The sequence below is a fragment of the Oncorhynchus masou genome, chromosome 27 (genome assembly GCF_036934945.1).
Source record: "Oncorhynchus masou masou isolate Uvic2021 chromosome 27, UVic_Omas_1.1, whole genome shotgun sequence".
NCBI classification, from domain to species: Eukaryota; Metazoa; Chordata; class Actinopteri; order Salmoniformes; family Salmonidae; genus Oncorhynchus; species Oncorhynchus masou.
The window spans coordinates 27,143,445-27,164,607 of record NC_088238.1 but is presented as its reverse complement, the minus strand read 5'-3'; the positions used below and the strand labels follow the sequence as shown (position 1 = coordinate 27,164,607).

Genomic DNA, 21,163 nt, shown 5'->3' with positions numbered 1-21,163 from the left:
CAGAGCAATGATTATCCAGGCCTTCCACCATAGAAATATACAGTATAGATATACATTTACAAATAGTCCTCTCACTGACCTGTGACCAGACACTTGCTGGCGTCTCCAGTGGGCAGGGCATGGATACGATAGGGTGAGTAGGGAATCTCGTCTCCTCCATACTTGATGGTAATGGTGTAGCGCCCTGTCATGTCTGGTACATAGGACACTGTGTACGTCCCATCTCTGTTGTCACGGATGTTGGCCTTTTTTGGCTTGCCTTCTGGGTCCTACAGGTATAGGGATATGGTATGAGTGGGTGAGTGTGTGTACTCATGCAAACTGTAACTTTTCTATGTATGTCATCTTTTCAACATGACGCTACACTAATCTGTGCACAATGCAACAATGGGAGTGATTATATTTGAAAATGGGTGGTGCTATGTTTAGGGAAGCGCCATTTTCTACAGTTAGTGGGATAAAGAAAACCACATTAGCCAATTAGCCAAACCCAATGGAGGTCAGTCCACACAGACTGGGGAGGAGGGACATTGAGGGGATGGAGAATGTCTTTCATGTGTACTACTGCTAAGGAGAAACGTTCACTTTCAAACATCCAACATCCAAGAGATCCCTGTTCCTCCCTGTACTGATGTGTACTGTCCCAACTCATCACAGAACCACAACTGTTTCAGTGAAGGTTCAGCCAGGGAGTCAAGTTAATCCTTTGTTTATGCATTGTTTTAACTTTGGTCTACAATCCCTTTTGATCTGGTTTACAATCCCTTCCCTCCTCTCTCACGGTAAGAAGAGAGGAGAGTGAAAGGAGACAGAGATGACAAAATAATCCTCCCGGGGTCCTCAGCAAGTACAAAAAAGACAAGGGATAAAGGAACGAGGGGACTAGGGAAGAAGGGGACGAAAGGGGAACAAGAGGGCGAGGGGCGAGGGGAGACGGCAGACAGCGGGCGGGGTGAAAGAGAAGAGGCCAGAAAAAGGAAGAGCAGGCCTTACGGAGCCTTTCTTAAGAATACTGAAGGGTATGGTCCCCTTGACTATATGCTTCTCCCATACCCTCCTGCCCCAGTCCTCCACAAACACTGAGGCCTCGCGCCTGGACCGATCCGGACCCTGCAGACAAGTCAACAGGCAGACACATCACAGCCACAACCCAACCACATCCCAGATCAGGGAGGGGGAGAGAGAAAGGAATGGGTAGAATGGGTGGAGGGGCTGACTTGACATGTTTTTTTTTTATCACACAATAAGAAAATAAGGTAGAAATGTCCAATTCGGTAATAAGTATGAATCATAACAGGGAGCTTGAAGAGATGTTTATCATCTTAAGGTTAAAGAAAAAGTATTTGAGGTTTTAAATAGGGATTTCAATGGCTGAGCTCACAGTGTATGAGAGTTTCCTGTCTAGAGAGGAAGTGACAGAGGAAGAGGTGACTCACCAGTATCTGCACAGTGAGCAGGCCTTCGCCAGCATCGCGGGCATCGATGGTGAACTCCACGGGCAGGCTGGCAGGCACACCCTGGGCATTCAAACCTGGCCCACTGGCACGCACCTTACTGGCATCATGAGCAGGCAATGTCTTGATCTTATACGGACTGCAGAGAGAGAGAAAAACATCATTTGAAAGAAAGGAGTGTCACGACTGAACGATTCATGAAAGGTCAAGCAAGACATAAGATTTCAATCTCTCAAGGATTTAAATGTTTCAGTTCAAATGAATTTCCACTTCAAGAAAGGAAAAGAGCATCAAGAGAGAATGACGGAGGGATGAAAACATTGCGTCGTCAGTACAAAGATTTGATGAAAACATCAAAGATGTTTCTCTGTGATCACAGTTTGGTTCCACCTCCTGCTGTTCTGACCTGCGAGGGACCTCCTGGTCAGCGTACTTCACACACACGGTGTACGGGCCATCCTTGGCCGGGGTGTAGGTCGCTGTGTGTGTTCCGTCTCCATTATCTGTGATGTTCAGTGGCTCAGCCACTCCTGAGGTGGGAAGTAATTAAATATTGATCACAGTCTGAAACCTTAAAACGAAAGCTATTTGGTGTGTGCGGAGGGAGGGGGGTGTCTGTGTGTGTGTCTCTCTCTTTCTCTCTCCTCTTACCAGTTGGTCCGTACAGCACCACTCCCAGAGGGGCGAGGCCAGCCTTGCTGGTGTCCACAGTGAAGGTCTGAAGAACATGGGCTCTGACTCCACTACCCAGCCCTGGGCCTGAACACCTCACCTTACTTGGGTCCACCAGCTCTCTCACTGGCACACGGAAAGGACTCCCTGCAACACACACACACACACACACACAGACAGGATGGAATTGCACACTTCTAGGTATACAGGTTAAGTGTACATTGATGAGTATTCATTGGTTTATGTAAAAGCCCTCTTTGAAAGCCTTGACAAAACAAAACATTCTCATTACATACTTGTAGCATGTGTTAAACAGGCCCTGTATTGACAAGATATTCGAGTGACCGCTCTAACAATGGAAATACATGTCCTCAAAGATGGAAAGCAGGCAGGGGAAGACGAGATCAGATGGGACCATTCTAGCCAATGAGAGGGCAGATCTGCATGTTTACAACAGGCCATAGAAATGTAAAGAAAATCATAGTTCCAATAATTGCTTCTAATAAAACAGATGTATGTCCTGGAACCGACTATTTTAAAATTGCTATAAGGGTAATTTAGTTCCTAAAGGCTCCTCCAGTACCCCGGCCGGCCTTCAACTTGAGTTACTCAATGAGGGGGGAGCACTGAGTTAGCATGCAACGTCACTTCCTGGAGTAGCTCAAACTGCTCATGTTATGTCTCCATGAGACGCCATCTTAACGGACTTAATTTGACTTCCAAGCACTATTGAGTCTTCACATAGGAATGAAAGGTGTCACATGATCAATGGTTTTGTCCATTCATATATACAGTCATTGGGAAGCCCTCAATGGCAATGTCCATGCTAAAACTGGTTATATCCATGATGAGTCCTCTATTTCTATGACATGCACAACTCCGATAAACATATATTTTTTTAAAGTTGCCAAAATGCCACATGCGTCCACTTATATCAGTGCATTCGTAACAAGCTAGCCATTACAAATCTTCTATTCGATCAAATAACCCTCACCTAACAAATGAGCAATTAAACTCTCTCTGACCTCCATACAAAAATTCCTCTCTTCGTTGGCTTATTTTCATGGACAGATTTTGGGCAGAGTAAACATCTCGCTTCACTTCTTCCTCTCTGACCAAGCGAAACATTCTCATTCCATACTTATAGCATGTGGTATACACAGGTCTAGTGTACATCGATACACGTACCTTTTAGAAAGCCGAGACCAATCAAAACATCTTCCATAACACTAACAAAACTCTTTATCAACACAATCAAGAATAGTTTAAATTCTTTCCACAAAGTACCTGGGATTGGCAAGCCTCCGAAGGTAATGTTGACATCATAGTCTCCCGGGGTAAAGGGGATGTACTCCACACTGCAACTGCCATCTTTATTGTCCTTACAGGACATCTTAGCCTCTGATGGACCCTCGATGGCCAGGCCCAGACCCCCTGTACCTGCACCCCTAGACGGGGAGGGAGGGACGGAGAGAGGGGGACAGAAAGAGAGAGGGGTGGTGAAGAGGGAGAAGAGAAGAATGTTTTACCTAAATGCTGAATTGAAACAAACCAGTATCTCATAACTGAGAAAAAAAATTGCCACACCATTTAACCTTTCTCACCCTACTTCCACCCCATTTCAACCATCTAATTTTAACCCCAGTTTGTGTCCAGTGTGTACCCCATGAACACAGTGACAAAAGGATGCAGTGGCGCTCTCTGATAGAAGCCTTATGTTCCACATGGTAAGGATGATGATTACATAAGTAAGTTATTGTGTGTACCTGGTTTCCACAGTGAAGCGGTTCGGTTTGTTGACCAGGCCCTCCTCCAAACCAGGACCGTAGGCTCTGACGCGGCTGGGGTCACAACCCTCCGTTACCGGGACACGGAACGGACTGTTAGGCACCGCCACATCATCATACAGCACCTCAATCAGGTGCATCCCTGAACACACACACAGGGAGAGAACACACACACAGTAAGACAGCACACACACACACACACACACACACACACAAAAGCACATTGGACTACTTTCTGTTGAAAGCAGTGTGACCTCCAAAAACCCAATCTCAACTACAAATCACGGTGGCCATCGCTAGGGGAATACTGATTAGATTACTAAACTGCTACAAAAACTGTATGTGTGTGTGAACTTCATTTTGAAAAGTCGATGTCAAAGAGGTTGCCACAAGGTTGTGTATTTCTGTCCCCCAATCCAGCGGGCTGAGGCCTGAACGTAACAAACATCCCCTACACTGGCTACTAATACCTCTCTCCCTCCCGCCCCTCTCTCCCTCCCCCTCCCCCCTCTCCCTCCTCTCTCTCTCCCTCTTCTCTCTCTCTCTCTCCCCTCTCCCCCTCCCTCTCTCTCCTCCCTCTCTCTCTCCTCCTTCTCTCCCCCCTCTCTTTCTCCTCCCTCTCTCTCTCTCCCCTCTCCCCCTTACTCTCTCCCTCCTCCTTCTCGCTCCTCACTCTCTCTCTCCCCCTTCCTCTCTCCCTCCTCCTTCTCACTCCTCCCTCTCTCTCCCCCTTCCTCTCTCCCTCCTCCTTCTCGCTCCTCCCTCTCTCTCTCCCCCCCCCTCTCCCCCTCCCTCTCTCCCTCCTCCTTCTCGCTCCCCCCCTCTCTCCCCCTCCCCCTCCTCTCTCTCTCCCCTCTCCCCCTCGCTCTCTCTCTCCTCCCTCTCTCTCCCCCTCCTCCCTCTCTCCTCTCTCTCTCTCTCTCTCCCCTCCCCCTTCCTCTCTCCCTCCTCCTTCTCGCTCCTCCCTCTCCCCCCCTCTCCTCTCTCTCTCCTCCCCCTCCTCTCTCGCTCTCCCTCTCCCCCTCCTCTCCCCCTCCCTCCCTCTCTCCTCCCTCTCTCTCTCCTCCCTCTCTCTCTCTCCTCCCTCTCCTCCCTCTCTCTCCCCCCTCTCTCTCCCCCCTCTCTCTCTCTCCTCCCTCTCTCTCTCCCCCCTCTCTCTCCTCCCTCTCTCTCTCTCCCCTCTCCCCCTTCCTCTCTCCCTCCTCCTCCTTATCCTCCCTCGTTCTGTTCTGTGTGTCTCTCTGATCTTCTCTCTCCCTTTTCCAAGTGATCTCAAAGTGTGTGCTCTCTTTCCCCCTTGTGTCCTCAACAACCTGGGCCTATATATACACACATCAACCCCCTCCCACTTCTCAATAAACTCACAAATATTCACAAATTATATCACAGTATGAGTGCTGAGCTACGATCAGACCCCCCCCCCCCCCCAAACTGATCCTATATCAGTGCTCCTACTCATAGCCACTTGGTGAATATGCGCCGAGGGGCCTACACTGGGAGAAATCACACTGCTTCCTGGCAGGCTAGAGTATGTTAAAGTCATGAAGGGCAGAACAGCTGAGCTTGGCTCTTTTCCCCATGGCTAAAGGGGAGGGAAAAAAGTTAGTTTTATGAAAGCCACTTGGTTTATTTTTGTGGAATTACGACGTGCTGGAAAAACATTCATAAAACAAGGTGAGCCCCAAGGCTACCCAGACTCCCTCACTTCAGGCCTCAGAGGGGCTATAAGTCAATCAGATGGGTGTACTGAGGCGGCTCTGGGCTCATTCAGGTACAATAACATCCAAGGCAACCGAATGACTTTCCAATGAGTTTTGGTGTTATGAATGGTAGATAATACATTGTGCCTGATATTCTGCTCCATCATAATGTACATAACATTCTTGGTGCAGATGCATGACTCAGCCTTACCATCCTCATAGGCAGTGTATTCCACTCTATAGGTGCCTTCCCCCTTGTCAGTGATGTAGGCGTCTGTGTTGGCGCCTGTAGGGTTGACGATGCGGGCCTTGACATGGCTGCCCCCGGTCTTGCTCTTGGCACGGGCATCCACAATGAAATGGGTGGTCACCTCCCTCAGGACCCCTTTGGACAACACAGATACAGTATGTATGTGGAGCTTGGTTGATTTGTCTGTCTCTCACAGGTGATCTGTCTGTCTGTCTGTCTGTCTGTCTGTCTGTCTGTCTGTCTGTCTGTCTGTCTGTACTTTTGTCTTTGTCCCTCGTTCTCTGATCCAAAGGAGGTTGGTAGCACCTCCATTTGGGAGAACGGGCTTGTGGTAATGACTGGAGTGGAATCAGTGGAATGGTATCATGTACATTAAACACATGGTTTCCATGGTTTCCATGTGTTTAATGCCATTCCATTTGCGCCGTTCCGGCCATTATTATGAGCCGTCCTCCCCTCAGCAGCCTTCTGCACTCTGATCACATATTCTTTCTCTCTATGCGATAGACACACATTTCTCTTTCTCTCTCTCCCCCTTTCTATCTAGAACTTATCCCTAGGGATCTAAGGTGAGACTAATTCGACAGCAGGTCTGTCTGAGTTAACATAAACCTCCATTGCAAGCCGCACGTCTGCGTCTGCAGTATCGATTCCACTGGCTTTAAAAGCCCAGCCAATCACTGCCAATCAGGAACACATCCAGCCAATCACAAAGCAATTACAACCCCTCACTGTCAGACATGGCCAATCAGGATCGTCAAAGTCTAATCAAAGCCAGAGAGGGCTGTGCAGGCCAGTAATGTCAGTCAAGTAGTCAGGTCGCTACGGCTAATTGTCAGTTTATTTTCCTTCCTCTACAGACAGAAAGAGATAGGGGAGAGAGAATAGGATTGGGAGAGAAAGGACAGAGAGAGAGAAAGAAGGAAAGAGAGAGAGAGAGAGAGAGAGAGAGAGAGGGAGGGAGGGAGGGAGGGAGGGAGGGAGGGAGGGAGGGAGGGAGGGAGGGAGGGAGGGAGGGAGGGAGGGAGGGAGGGAGGGAGGGAGGGAGGGAGGGAGGGAGGGAGGGAGGGAAATGATCAAATACACAGACCACAGATTTAGCACTGCCACACTCTATTAGTCAGGTTTTGAGTGTAGGCTCTTCCCCTGACATCTGGAACCAAGGACTGAAAATGGAGACAAATTTGATCCAATCAATTACCATGGCATTTGTGTCAACAGAAACCTGGCAAAAAAAATACTCTGCGCCATCATGAACAGCATATTACTACACAATATCCTGAGCAAAAATCTAATTGAATATTTACCAAATGATCCAACTTCAGACCCTAAATGTCAAACATGAGAATCAAAACAAAACATTTCTCCTGCTTTGTGGATTTCCAAAAAGTATTTAATTTCATTTGGCATGAAGGCATTCATTTTTCTCAAATGAATAGAAAGTGGTGTAGGTAGAAAAACACACTGTGTGACGTCATCAAATCAATGTGTAGAAATAGTCAAAATTGGAGATAAACATACACATTTATTTTCCCAAGGACTCAGAGAGAAACAGGGGGACGACCGGAGCTCAAGTCTATTTAATATATACATTACTGAATTGGCAAAAACGCTAGAAAAATCAACAGCCCCCGGTCTCACTCAGACATAAAATACCTCCTGTATGCAAATGACATGGTGCTGCTGTCCCCCCAAAAAAGAGGGGTTACAGCAACAACTAGATCATCTGCAACAGTTCTGTCAGACCTGGGCCCTGACACTCAATCTCAAAAAGACAAAACGTTATATGTTCCAGAAAAGATCCAGATGACAGGGAAACCGATATCCATTTTTACTGGACTCCACTGATGTGGAACACAAACACCTACACATTTGGGACCAAAAAATCTGCTCCACAGGACACTTCGACCTGGCTGTGAATGAACTTAAAGCCAAGGCAAGGTGGGCTTTCTATGCCATTAAAATATCTCTCAAGTTAGACATACCATTTATGATCTGGCTCAAAATATTCAAATCAACAATAGAACCAATTGCACTATAAAGGCAGGGAAGTGTGGGGTCCGCTTACAAAACAAGAATTTGACAAATGGGACAAACACCAAACTCAAACACTTCATGAGGAATTCTCTAAGAGGATCCTAAGACTACAGAGAAGAATTCCAAACAATGCATGCAGAGCAGAATTAGGCCAATTCCCTCTTCTGATTACTATCCAAAAAAAAGCCCGAGGTTCAATTCACTAACCACTACCAACCCAACAAATCCTCAGGACAGCACTCAGAAAATCTTGCCCAAATTAACACAAAGGAAAAAGAAAAATATATCACCTACTGGAAAACCCCCACAAATAATCAGGGTAAATTTCAATGTTCGTTAGTGATAAACAGATTTCTATATATATATTTTATACCTAAAGGGGTCATAAAATTCCAAATAAATAGCTAAATGATCCATGATATGACCATCTTAAAACAATTCCATATGTCAGCTTAGAACCCGCCCCCCAACGGCTTAGTCTCTTAAGAATGAATTACAAACAGTCTAGTATATTGCTGTCTTTGACCATCGTCGCTATATGTTCACTTTGACAATGTAAGTGTTTACTTTCCCATGTCAATAAAGTATACAGAGAGAGAGAGAGAGAGAGAGAGAGAGAGAGAGAGAGAGACAGAGAGAGAGACAGAGAGAGAGAGACAGAGAGAGAGAGACACAGAGACAGAGAGAGAGACAGAGAGAGAGAGAGAGAGAGAGAGAGAGACAGAGACAGAGAGACAGAGAGAGAGACAGAGAGAGAGAGAGAGACAGAGAGAGAGAGACAGAGAGACAGAGAGAGACAGAGAGAGAGAGAGAGAGAGAGACAGAGAGAGACAGAGAGAGACAGAGAGACAGAGAGAGACAGAGAGAGACAGAGAGACAGAGAGAGACAGAGAGAGACAGAGAGAGAGTAAGCGCTGGACAAGCAAGGGGAGGGATAAAGGCAGGAAAGACTGCTTTTATGCTTTGAAACACAATGGAATGACAGCGGGATAGAGAAGAGATGGAAGTCTCTTGGCCAGAGCTCTTGGTTAATTTTGCTTTACTGTGAAACTCACCCTGTGTTTGATGTAATGGCTGGCCTGAACTCAGTCAAGAGTTAGACTAGCTGTAAATTCTCTATATAGAGCACTTCTTTTGCAACAGGGTGCCAATTTGGATGCAGCCAGTCTTTTGAACAGCAGGGATGTGGTAGCCTCTGATTTAAGCTACAACCTTTACATGACAGTTACTTATATTGTATTTGGCACCGTAAGAATTAACTTCTTCATTCATATGACTCTTTTTCTCTCTGAAAGTATCTCTTCTATGTTCTGTTAAGAGTAGGCTACATACTGCATCTTATATAAACTACAGACTGTCTTTAAAAGTCCTAAACCTTGTTTGAATCACACAGAAGCTATTCAGTGGAAATCCGGTTTGAATTCTGTATCAAATAAGTGCAATGAAGCCTGAATTCTGATTTGGTGAAAAACAATCAAAGTGAAAAGCCTATTGTCCGTCATCGACAATTATCTACATTTGTGAATGTTCTTACCTCTGGGTTCCACTCCTGGTCCGTACACCTTCACCCCGCTGGTATCCACGGCTGGGTCCACCTGCACACGGGCGGGGAACTTGGGCACGGCGTGGCCCCCATATTTAATGGTGATAGTATACATGCCATGGAACTGTGGGATGTACGTGATAGAATAGGTCCCATCACTGTTGTTCTGAACATGCACCTCCGCCTTCGACCCCGAATCGGAAATAATCTCAATGGTCAGCTCGGCCTCCCCAGCCTTGGAGCAGTCCACTACAAACGACCCTGCCTCGTTGACCTTGCCTCTCTCCAGGCCTGGCCCACTGGCCGTGACCTTACTGGGGTCAAACACGGACTGTACCATGGCCTTGAAGGGGGAGCCGGGGATGTGCTGCTCGGCAAACAGGATGTTGATGGCGTATTCGCCGGGCTCTGTGGGCAGGTAGGAGACAGAGCAGGACCCGTCGCCGTTGTCCTGGCACTCGATCTTGGCCTCGCATGGCCCCTCCACGGTCAGGCCCAGCCCGCCGGTGCCTGCACCCTTGGTGTCAATTGCGAAGGGGGCCGCCTTGCCCACCATGCCCCCCTGGAGGCCTGGGCCATAGGCACGCACCTGAGAGACAGCAGGGGGGAGAAACCATTAGACAGCTCAGAGGGGGTGATTAGATCGAAATGGGTGCGCTATGTTACAAATAAAATGAAGCACGCAATATTAAGCGCTTGAGGAATTTCAGTGAAGTGATCAAAAGTGAAGAAGTTTACAGGAGTCTCATCTGCCAAATGCTTGAAAGATGGCTGCATCTGACCAACATAAAACATGTTGTGTCTATGACTACAATAACTATTTCAGTTCTTTCTCTGCATGACCGGCGCATTCTAAAACCCTCCCAGTAATGCCTTCCGAGAGTGATGGCGCAGTCCAGTGACTGACATATAGCTCTTCCTGTTTGGCGGTGGGGAGGGTGAGGGAGGATGACGTATTGGGGAACATCTGGTGAAGGGGGTCAGGTGTGTTGTGGTCCAACGCCTTAGTCCCACATGGGACAGAAGTGACCTCACCGCCTGACTCATCTAACTGCGACTAAACGTAAAAACTCACTCACACACGTACTATCTCTCGCTGTCTCTTTCACACACACACACACACACACACACACAATGTACTCGCTCTCTCTTTCTCGCTCTCGCTCTCGCACGCACACACGCACACACACACACACACACACACCTCCTGGCGTTGGTTAATGATTGCTACTCTCTGGATGAGTCTTGGACAAAGTAAACATTCCCCAGGTGTTCAGAGTGATGAATATGTTTCATTATCACTGTATTACACTTCTACTGCTCCTGGACCTGTCTGTCTGACTCTGTCGGACCAGGGGACCAGGGGAGAGTCAGGGGGGAAATAGTACAGTATGGAGAAACTGTGCCAAGGGAAGACGTTACTATACCAAAGACTAACTGGGAAAGAGGATGGATGGGACAAGAACACAGGGATAGAGAAGGAGACGGGAAGTGGGGCAAAGAGAGAGAACGGGAGATGGAAAAAAGGGACAGAGAGAGGGGGGAGATACTCACTACTAAGATGGGACACACTGGGTTTTGAGTTAGACCCTCACAGACAGTTGTTAAATGGAAACGGAATGCAATGATGTGTGTCATCAGACAGGAAGCTTCCTTAAGTCATGTACTAATGGACGTTCCTCCCTATAGCTCTCCATGGGACCACCAGGACAGTGACCCTACGGGCCCTAAAGAGTCTGATACAGTACATGCAGACTGGACCAAGGCCAGGTCTTCCTTACCGTCTAACCCCATGCAGACCGGACCCATCGCTCTATAGAGCAGCACACAGAGTTGTGAAATGTCTGAACATTCCTTCCAGCATAGCTCAAAGTGTAAAACACACTAGCTTTATCCACTCAATCTTTTGGTGATGTAATCTCAGCTGCACTATGTATTCTACAGTGCTTACTGCACAGTACACAGTGTGTGTGTGTGTGTGTGTGTGTGTGTGTGTGTGTGTGTGTTCATCTCAGGTGTATCCTACCTTTGAGGGGTCAGGGGGCATCACCCCCTCCACGGTGAAGGGGCTCCCAGGCACAGGGTTCCCATCATAGCTGATGTCCACTTTGTAGGGGCCCTCCTCAGGGGGAATGTACTTTACAGTGTGCACTTCGTTGGCCGTGTCAGACTCCAGCTTGCAGGGGATTGGCCGACGAGAGGGCGAGGTGATCTTCACATCCATCTTGCCCTGGCCACCGACGCCGTGCGTGCTCACTGTGAACTCCTGATCCTTCCCAACGTCGACCTCTGTAGGTCACACACACACACACACACACACACACACACACACACACACACACAGGGTATCAGGCCGGGTTATAGCATAGATTCCTGTTTGGCACCAAAGTGAAAACAATTGATTTTAATTTAACAGACTGAAATGATTAGATACCTAAGGGATCATAATTATTTTCTATATGACTATGGAGCCAGGCCATCATACAAAACAAATACTATACTGCCCTTGGTGCATCGGCCAAATTATTCCTTGGCAGTATTGAATATCACGAGGGAGGGCCAGGTGATTTTATATAACCTCTTAAAGGAAGTTACTGTTAGAAGAAGGTCAACGTATTACCTGTGGCTTTGTGTTCTGGGGAAGACAAATGGATGACATGAGGTCAAACTCTTCCAGGTGATGAACAGTAGTTTACTTCCTGGTCAGTTTCTTAGTAAAATGAGAGTACGTGTGGGGGGGTACTCACTGTTGTTCAACCCCTGAACTTTGACCTTGTTGAGGTCAAGGGGCGGCGCCACAGTGATGTTGAAGGGGCTCTTGGGAATGGGGTCACCGCCGTGGCAGATTGAGATAGACATGTTACTCTGAGAGATGGAGAGCGGGGGGGGGGGGGGTCAGAGAGGTGGAGAGAAGGAGAAAGGGGGAAAAGAGAGAGCGAGAGAGAGAGGGAGATATGGTGGGGAAAGAAGGAGACAGAGAGGGAGATATGGTGGGGAAAGAAGGAGACAGAGAGGGAGATATGGTGGGGAAAGAGGGAGAGAGAGAGGGAGATATGGAAGACGGTCAGAGACAGAAGAATATGAATGTGGTTGTTATAGTATGACATATGGACAAACTGAACATACACTACCGTTCAAAAGTTTGGGATCACTTTGAAATGTCCTTGTTTTTGAGAGAAAAGCACATTTTTTGTCCATTAAAATAACATCAAATTGATCAGAAATACAGTGTATAGATTGTTAACATTGTAAATGACTATTATCGCCAGGTTATTTTAAAAAAGCAATAAAACTGACCTTCTTTAGACTAGTTGAGTGTTTTTATTTATTTTATTTCACCTTTATTTAACCAGGTAGGCTAATTGAGAACAAGTTCTCATTTGCAACTGCGACCTGGCCAAGAAAAAGCAAAGCAGTTCGACACATACAACAACACAGAGTTACACATGGAGTAAATAATACCAAGCCAATAACACAATAAACAAATCAATGACACAGTAGAAAAAAAGAAAGTCTATATAAGGCATGAGGAGGTAGGCAATAGATAGGCCATAGGAGCGAATAGTTACAATTTAGCAGATTAACACTGGAGTGATAAATGATCAGATGAACATGTGCAAGTAGAGATACTGGTGTGCAAAAGAGCAGAAAGGTAAATAAAATAAAAACAGTATGGGGACGAGGTAGGTAGATTGGGTGGGCTATTTACAGATGGACTATGTACAGCTGTAGCGATCGGTTCGCTGCTCAGATAGTTGATGTTTAAAGTTGGTGAGGTAAATATCTGCTGGAATGTATGCTACGGGTGGGTGTTGTTATCGTGACCAGTGAACTGAGATAAGGCGGAGCTTTACCTAGCATAGACTTATAGATGTATATGAGTACCTGGAGCATCAGCATTTGTGGGTTCGATTACAGGCTCCAAATGGCCAGAAACAAAGAACTTTCTTCTGAAACTCATCAGTCTATTCTTGTTCTGAGAAATGAAGGCTAACAGAGGCCCATTATCAGCAACCATGTGTTCCAATGGCACGTTGTGTTAGCTAATCCAAGTGTGTCATTTTATTAGGCTAATTGATCATTAGAAAACCTTTTCTTTTAAAAACAAGGACATTTCTAAGTGACCCCAAAATCTTGAACGATAGTATATGTATACAGACTTCTGCAGCCTAAACATTTCAATCACCCTCTTACCAAGGCCTTCCTCCCCATTTTAACCCAAAAAACACATCATCCAAAAAGAGGAGCCAGGAAATAACTTACACTTCAAACAATACCGATTTTAACGAGATTGTTAGGAATCTTGGCCTTATGTGAACTCATACCTGTTGCACTGCAGTGTAGCGCACGGTGTAGGAGTAGTCATGGTTGTCAATGATCTCAAAGTCTCGGACAGCGTCCCCTTTGGCTGCTCCGGTGAAGTGCACTTTAGGCTTGGCCTTGCCCGCTCCCTTGGTGTAGATGGTGAAGTGGGTGGGCTTACCTACCTCCACACCTAGACGTCGTCACACAGAGGGACTTTCATGATCAATACAACTGATCCAGTTGGATTAACAGTCATTAGCATAGAATTAAATAAAACACCAGAATTGGACATTGATGTCCATTGTTTTGTCACTCTATAGTCATTATAGCATCATAGTTTACATTACTGTATGTGATTTTGATCTATTGGTCAGGTCGGCGGCTTGTTATCATGATTACTAGAAGTCTCACCTGTCTTGTTGAGTCCGGGTCCCTCCGCCCTCACCTTGTTAGCATCATGAGAGGGGTCCACCTTGATTCTGAAAGGGCTGATGGGTATTTCCTGTGGCAGGGGTCAAAGTGGGGTCATTGTTATTGTCTGGTTTCATAATAATTAAGCTAACAATTCAAAATGGTGGTGTAGTTTCTCTTTCTCTCACGTGGTCAGCGAACAGCACCATGATGGTGTAGCGTCCGGGGCCGGGGGGCATGTACTTCACTGTGAACGTGTCGTTGTCGTTCTTGATGATGTCAAAGTCGATGTCTGCCTCTGCCGGACCCACCACGCCGGGAGCACACTTGATCCCAATACTGACATCCCCTGAGGAATGGGAATGGGAGTGAAGGGGTCCAGGATTAGGGAATTCAGGAAGGGGGTGAGAATTGGAGTGGAAAAAACAAGTAAGATTGTTTAACATTGAGAAGGCAGATGGCAAGAAAATACTCATCAGTGCTAGAACTCACTCAACAACACCCATTCAGGTTGCAAACTGTCAGCTACAACGTTGAGTAGAGAAGACCCTTCTATGTGTTGTATTTCTCTGTTGCATCTAACCTTGTCCTGCCTCGCTGCAGTCCACAGTGAAGTAGGTGGGCTCGTTGGCCTTCAGACCTGACTTCTCCACACCTGGACCGTACACCTTCACATTATCTGGGTGGCTGCCCTCTCCGATGGTCACCTGACACACACACACACGCGCACACACACACACACACACACACACACACACACACACACACACACACACACACACACACACACACACACACACACACACACACACACACACACACACACACACACACACACACACAGCAATGAACATACATTACTAGTACCAGAACATTGTAAAAAGCTGTATACTATCTTTGCAAATGCACTCTAGAGTCTGAATATGCTATAGAACGCAGTAAGTGATGTATGTATGTACTGTATGTGTATCTACCACAGGGCTCTTCAACCCTGTTCCTGGAGAGATACCGTCCTGTAGGATTTCACTCCACCCCTAATCTAGCGCACCTGATTATAATAATTAGCTGGTTGATAAGCCAAATCAGGTTAGTTACCACTGGGGTTGGAATGAAAATCTACAAGAGGGTAGCTCTCCAGGAACAGGGTTGGAAAGCACTGACCTAACAAGTATTTGTCTACAGTCTGTTAGATGGGTGGTCAGCCTTACCCTGAAGGGACTGTTGGGGATGTTGACCTCTCCCCAGGTGATTATGATGGTGTGTTTGATGGGCTTGGTGGGAATGTAGACACAGAGGAAGGTGCTGTCTCCGTTCTCTGTGATCTGGATGTCTATGGGGAAGCCCTCTGCATCCTGGGCGTATATCTTCAGCTGGCCCCTGCCGGCTCTACTTGTATCAATGGTGAACTCTGCTGGTTTGTTGACAATGCAGCCAATCGGTTCCAGACCTGGGCCATAGCTCTTCACCTGCAAGGACAGGGCATTCATAATGCTGTTATGTCATCTTTATGTAGCCTTTATGTCATTATTACGTTACTATTACAGTATGTTACCATTCTCTTACTGTTACGTCACTTTAATATTCTCGTTCTACAAGCTGGCAAGCTGGTATGGTAAATATGAAGGGGTTGGGTCTAACCTTCTCAGGGAACACGTCATTGGCTGTGAGGAGGATGTGGGCCATAAAGGGGCTGTCCTTGATGTCCTCGTCGTCACAGATGACGTGAACAGCGTAGTCGCCAGGCTCCGTGGGCCAGTAACGTACGTCACATGACCCGTCACCCTTATCATCACACTCTATCTTAGCCTGCGACGGGCCCTCGATGGAGAAACCTGGGGATGAACAGGGACAGGGAGGGAGATAAAGGTACACATTATATAGAGGTGGGTGGGGATATAAGCTCACACACACATAGAAACGCACACAGACACCGATACACTGGCAGCAAAGAGACAAACAGGCATACAGTAGAAGGCAACAGACTAAGAGATATTGGCAGGTTGGTTTTGTTGTCGCTTCTGATGGAGGTAGAAGAGAAATAAGAGTAAGTTCATCCTAATTCATCAAATAACTGTGATGAGGTGAATCATCAGGGGTCATGACCTTTTCCCACAGCTGGCAGGTCAGACTGATCATGTGACAGGTACAGGAAGCCCGCAGGCCTTGTGCTGGTTTCCGTGACAAGTGACCCCCAAAATGTGGGCTTTAATCCCTCCAACTGCTCACAATCACAGACAGCCTCCTGTGTGTGTGTGTGTGTGTGTGTGTGTGTGTGTGTGTGTGTGTGTGTGTGTGTGTGTGTGTGTGTGTGTGTGTGTGTGTGTGTGTGTGTGTGTGTGTGTGTGTGTGTGTGTGTGTGTGTGTGTGTGTGTGTGTGTGTGTGTGTGTGTGTGTGTGTGTGTGTGCGTGCGTGCGTGCGAGAAATGGAATCTGTGTAAGTTGCCTGACAGTCATGTCAGAATTTCAGTGGAAAAGAGTCCATCCCCTCTGGCCAATATAATAATGAAACAGCATTCTGCAGCGTTATCCTGGGTCTTTCTCTTAACAGCCGTCTGTCAGACTTACCCAGAGTTCCCACCTCTGTGCCGATGGCCTCCACCACAAAGTCAGCTGACTTCCCCACCATGCCTGTCTCCAGGCCCGGCCCCCACGCCCTCACCTTCTGGGGCCCCACGTCCTCACTCACCACCACCTCGAACGGGCTGCAGGGAATACACACATGCACACATACATGTTAATGCAGACACAGACATACATAGACACATTACATAACGTAATTGATGTTGGACAACAGTGATATTTCCAGTTGCACCCCCCCTCCCCCCAGCCATTAACCTCCAAGGAATGCAGGAATGTACGCTTTATAACATGACTCATTACAGGTCATTTCGGCTCCTTTAAGTTATTTCAACAACTGGAAATCCCTTAATGGTTCAGCCCACTGCCTTTATAGCTTTCATGTGGTTGTGTCCACAGCAGAATAGGGGGGAGGATAGGGTTTCACCTGCGTGGGATGGTCTGTCCGCCCCAGGTGATGGTGATGGTATATTTGCCAGTCATGATGGGGTAGTAGTCACACTCATACACCCCTTCTCCCGCGTCACACACCTTCACAGGCTCCTCTAGTCCCTCTGAGGGAGTCACAAACAGGTCACACACCTAGCAGCTCAGAGGTCAACGGCTAGTCACACAACTTGACCATTGAAAACCATTACATTTCATGAAGAGTATTTATGCCCTTATGAAACCAATAAATGAATGTGGTGACAAGTCATAAACAACATGAAAGATTACACCCATATGCACACACTCACTTGGCCCCTTGACGGTGACCTTGAGCTCTCCGCTGCCGGCTCCCTTGGTGTAGACCTTGAAGTCGGCCACCTCTTTCACCCTCACCCCCTTAGGCTGGAGACCTCTTCCTGAGGCCCGGCACACGTTGGGGTTGCTGGCTGTGGGACCACCGAGGGGTAACTCGGTTAGACAAGAAGATAACAAGATACACACACATACACACACAGGCTGCGGCAGAGGTTGGCTGTTAGTTAGTTGGTTGAATGGTGGTGCATGAAGCACAGTCTGCATGGGCTACAGTCGGCATGGGCTACAGTCTGCATGGGCTACAGTCTGCATGGGCTACCAGGGAAGAAGCAACAGGAGAGATGGACATTGAACAGAAGTTATAAACCTGCAGAACAGCTAGACAGAGAACAAAGATGGGTTACTGTAAAACACTGGGCTTGAATGGATTGGATTGGCTTGAATGGATAAGATTGGCAGAATGAAAACAAAAAGACACGCTGAAAGGTTTCTGGAATAATCTCTATGCGCTTGAATACAATGACGTTACACTCTAGTTAGATGGCAAAACATTCCAAAGAAATATAGCTAGCATAACTACGCTAACATCTTGACTTATGACTCTGCAGGATTTCAATTAGCTAATTACCAGTGCTGTAATAGGACTGTAAAAATGCCTCGGCCACAGAAAACATTACAGCATTTTTGTCAAATTAGGAAGAAATAACCAGCTAACTCTCCCAATTCATCATCATTTTAGACCGCTAAATTTAATAAATGACCAAAAGAAAAACAAGGAAAATAAAATAACTGAATAAAAACTCAAATAGATTTATGGAAAACCTCTTTATAGAGAGGCTGTTATTAGAATGGGTTATGAAGACAAACAATGTTATTGTTCTGTTATATTATGAAAAAGCTTTTGGAAAATGTCAGGTAAAAGTGAAGCTAATAATGGAGGAGCATTTGCATGTTCAGTGTTAGTCATAAAATATTAAATTGTAAATGGCTGACAACACAGAGCGTTTGCTTTGGTCTGGGGGGGGGGTGATGATGAGGATGATGAGCAGAGAGTGTAATGAGGTATGTAAGACTCGCACACGTCTGGACGGTCACGCTGACTTTTGCTCTCGTCAAATGAAACAAAGGTCAAAGGTTAAAACAATCGATTTCCGTTTGACTTGAACAAGATTGTTTGTTTCTGGGTTAATTAGGAATCTATCATTAAAAAACGGTGTTATGCTACATTAGGGTGCTGTTGTTTTGTTAAAATCTATTTCTGTTAATTCGTGGGTGTTGTTACTCGTTAGTTCTGTTCTGAAGTCAATTTAACGTCACACAAGGAAGAAATCAAATCACATGTGTTACAGGATATTAAGCCAAAGTAGGCTACAAACTGGATAAAATGAACGTGTGTGGGATTATTTGATAACTTTTTTGATATGCAGTAGACAAATATTATTGCAATAAGACAATGTTGGAAGACCAATTGTAATGTACTTCTATTTTTGAAGCAGGTGATGTACTGTAAGTGTGTGACCTCTGTGTTTCGAAGACCTGCCGAGCATCTGTAAAGGTGACCGTCCAAAACCAGCCAATCACATGAATGGATAATGCTGCCACTGTTGTTAAAATGAGGAGGAACTGCATTTCTTTCTCCCATTCACTCTCTTCAATTTCTTTCATTCTTGCATTCTCTCTCTGTCTCTGTCTCTGTCTCTGTCTCTCTCTCTCTCTCTCTCTCTCTCTCTCTCTCTCTCTCTCTCTCTCTCTCTCTCTCTCTCTCTCTCTCTCTCTCTCTCTCTCTCTCTCTCTCTCTCTCTCTCATCCTTTCATTTCTTCTTTCAATTACACACTCATTCCCTCTCATTCTCGCTCTTTGGAAGCTGCCTGGGATGAAGGGGTGGGGGGGGGGGTGAAGCCACAGAGGGCTAAGCGCCAGCACATGCCATCAAGCTGGGGACCCCCTGGTGCGGTGCGTCAAGGGGGTTGGTGGTATAGTTTTGAGTTTAGGAGGGACAAGGCTAGCGCAGGCAGGCTCCAGTCTCTCCTCCACGGGCAGGCCTGTACTAACTTGGTCGCCTGGGTTTGGGCGGTGTTGGGGGGGGCACTCTCTTGGCCTTGTCTGTGGGTGGGGTGCGTATGGACTGGGGCACTATCTGCACCGGAGAGCCGGGGGGCAGGGAGCTCGGTGGAGCTGCATGGAGGAACAACAACGACATGACACACACGCAGGAACAGGACAGGATCACTCTGGAGAACGACCAGAATCCACAGCTTAGAACCCTGCCTCCCTGACACTCGGAACCCATCCAGAGTCCTCCCACAAACCAAGAGTTCACCAACCCTCACTCAACAATTTTCAGAAGAACCCAAAATACCATGCCGGTGGCCTGTCTGTTATGGCAGGATGGTACTGTCTGTTATGGAGATCAAATGTCTAGTAGTGAGGTCAGTCTAGACATTAATACTCAATATTACTCAGATTAGAACAAGAGGGAGGGAGTCACATAGTGGATGTAAAAAGTCAGTACAATCAACAAAATCTGTGTGTGTGTGTGTGTGTGTGTGTGTGTGTGTGTGTGTGTGTGTGTGTGTGTGTGTGTGTGTGTGTGTGTGTGTGTGTGTGTGTGTGTGTGTGTGTGTGTGTGTGCGCGCGCACTGGCATGTGTGTGTGTGTGTTACCCTCTGAGATGTGGACGGTGAAAGGGCTTCTGGGTATCTGCTGCCCAGCAAAAGTCACATAGATAACATGAGACCCCTCCAGGATAGGGCAATAGGTGCAACGGAAAATACTGTCCCCCTTGTTTTCCAGAATGATCTCCACGGTGTCTCTTCTGCCCTGGGAGTCCACGATGATTACACCCACGTCTCCAGCACCGGCACCTGGGGACAAAAAGAGATGAACTAACACCTTCTTCTGTGTGTTCAGGGGACAGAAAAAGACATAACACTGGGGGCCATTAGAGAGAACAAATACATACATGTACTTTGTCATCATGATTGAAGGAATAAATACCAGCTAATATTGCAAAGCTAATGATCATTCTAAAAGATCCTTATATTTACTTACGACCCTATTGACGAAACTAAGGGATTTCAATAGGAAAGGTAGATAGATGATCTACTTCCATACCATGAACATGGTCCTCCCCAGATGTGTATGTGTGTGTTACCTGCTGTGTAGATGTCGAAGTAGGTAGGCTTGTTAGCCACGTTGCCTACAGATTCCAGTCCTGGTCCTCTGGCCTGCACCTTGTTGGGGTCTCCCATGGCTTTGGACACACTCACCACGAAGGGACTCTTGTCTATGTCCTGCCCAGCGAAAAGCACCTTCACCTGGGGAGAGAAACATGGATAGAACCCTGTTAGACAGCTGGAGGAAATCCTATACTAGTGACGTTTATAAACTGAGATGTAAAATATTTTCTAGTATATATATATATATATATATATATATATATATATACGGGTACTGTAAGTATGTTACCTTGTGAAGGCCCTCCACTTTGGGCAGGTAGATGACAGAGTACGTCCTGTTCTTGTCATTGTTGGGGATCACTCTGGCCTGGAACAGAAAGAAAGGGCCAGAACCGGAGAAAGGGGAGAGATAGAAACTGAATGTGAAGAACTGTGTGGTCAAATGAACAGCATCTTCAGGATGGAGGTGTAAGGGATTGAGGAGCTAAGGGTTAATGTGAGTG

At 46.6% G+C, this 21,163-nt stretch overlaps 1 protein-coding gene across 1 annotated transcript in view; it reads right to left on the bottom strand.

The window, feature by feature from the left end:
* Nucleotides 1-21,163, bottom strand: part of LOC135515932 (filamin-C-like) — a 96,861-nt gene that overhangs the window by 15,895 nt on the left and 59,803 nt on the right. Inside the window, exons 6-28 of the mRNA XM_064939809.1 lie at nt 20,950-21,027; nt 20,636-20,798; nt 20,145-20,345; nt 19,534-19,656; nt 17,474-17,611; nt 17,164-17,290; nt 16,725-16,861; nt 15,798-15,991; nt 15,368-15,625; nt 14,743-14,866; nt 14,348-14,508; nt 14,160-14,250; nt 13,769-13,938; nt 12,191-12,308; nt 11,470-11,732; nt 9,435-10,032; nt 5,825-5,998; nt 3,893-4,055; nt 3,414-3,574; nt 2,106-2,273; nt 1,861-1,984; nt 1,437-1,593; nt 80-269 (exon numbers count right to left, since the gene is read on the bottom strand). Of these exons, the coding sequence (XP_064795881.1) occupies nt 80-269; nt 1,437-1,593; nt 1,861-1,984; nt 2,106-2,273; nt 3,414-3,574; nt 3,893-4,055; nt 5,825-5,998; nt 9,435-10,032; nt 11,470-11,732; nt 12,191-12,308; nt 13,769-13,938; nt 14,160-14,250; nt 14,348-14,508; nt 14,743-14,866; nt 15,368-15,625; nt 15,798-15,991; nt 16,725-16,861; nt 17,164-17,290; nt 17,474-17,611; nt 19,534-19,656; nt 20,145-20,345; nt 20,636-20,798; nt 20,950-21,027 (4,081 nt within the window). The remainder of the gene's footprint in view (nt 1-79; nt 270-1,436; nt 1,594-1,860; nt 1,985-2,105; nt 2,274-3,413; nt 3,575-3,892; nt 4,056-5,824; nt 5,999-9,434; nt 10,033-11,469; nt 11,733-12,190; nt 12,309-13,768; nt 13,939-14,159; nt 14,251-14,347; nt 14,509-14,742; nt 14,867-15,367; nt 15,626-15,797; nt 15,992-16,724; nt 16,862-17,163; nt 17,291-17,473; nt 17,612-19,533; nt 19,657-20,144; nt 20,346-20,635; nt 20,799-20,949; nt 21,028-21,163) is intronic.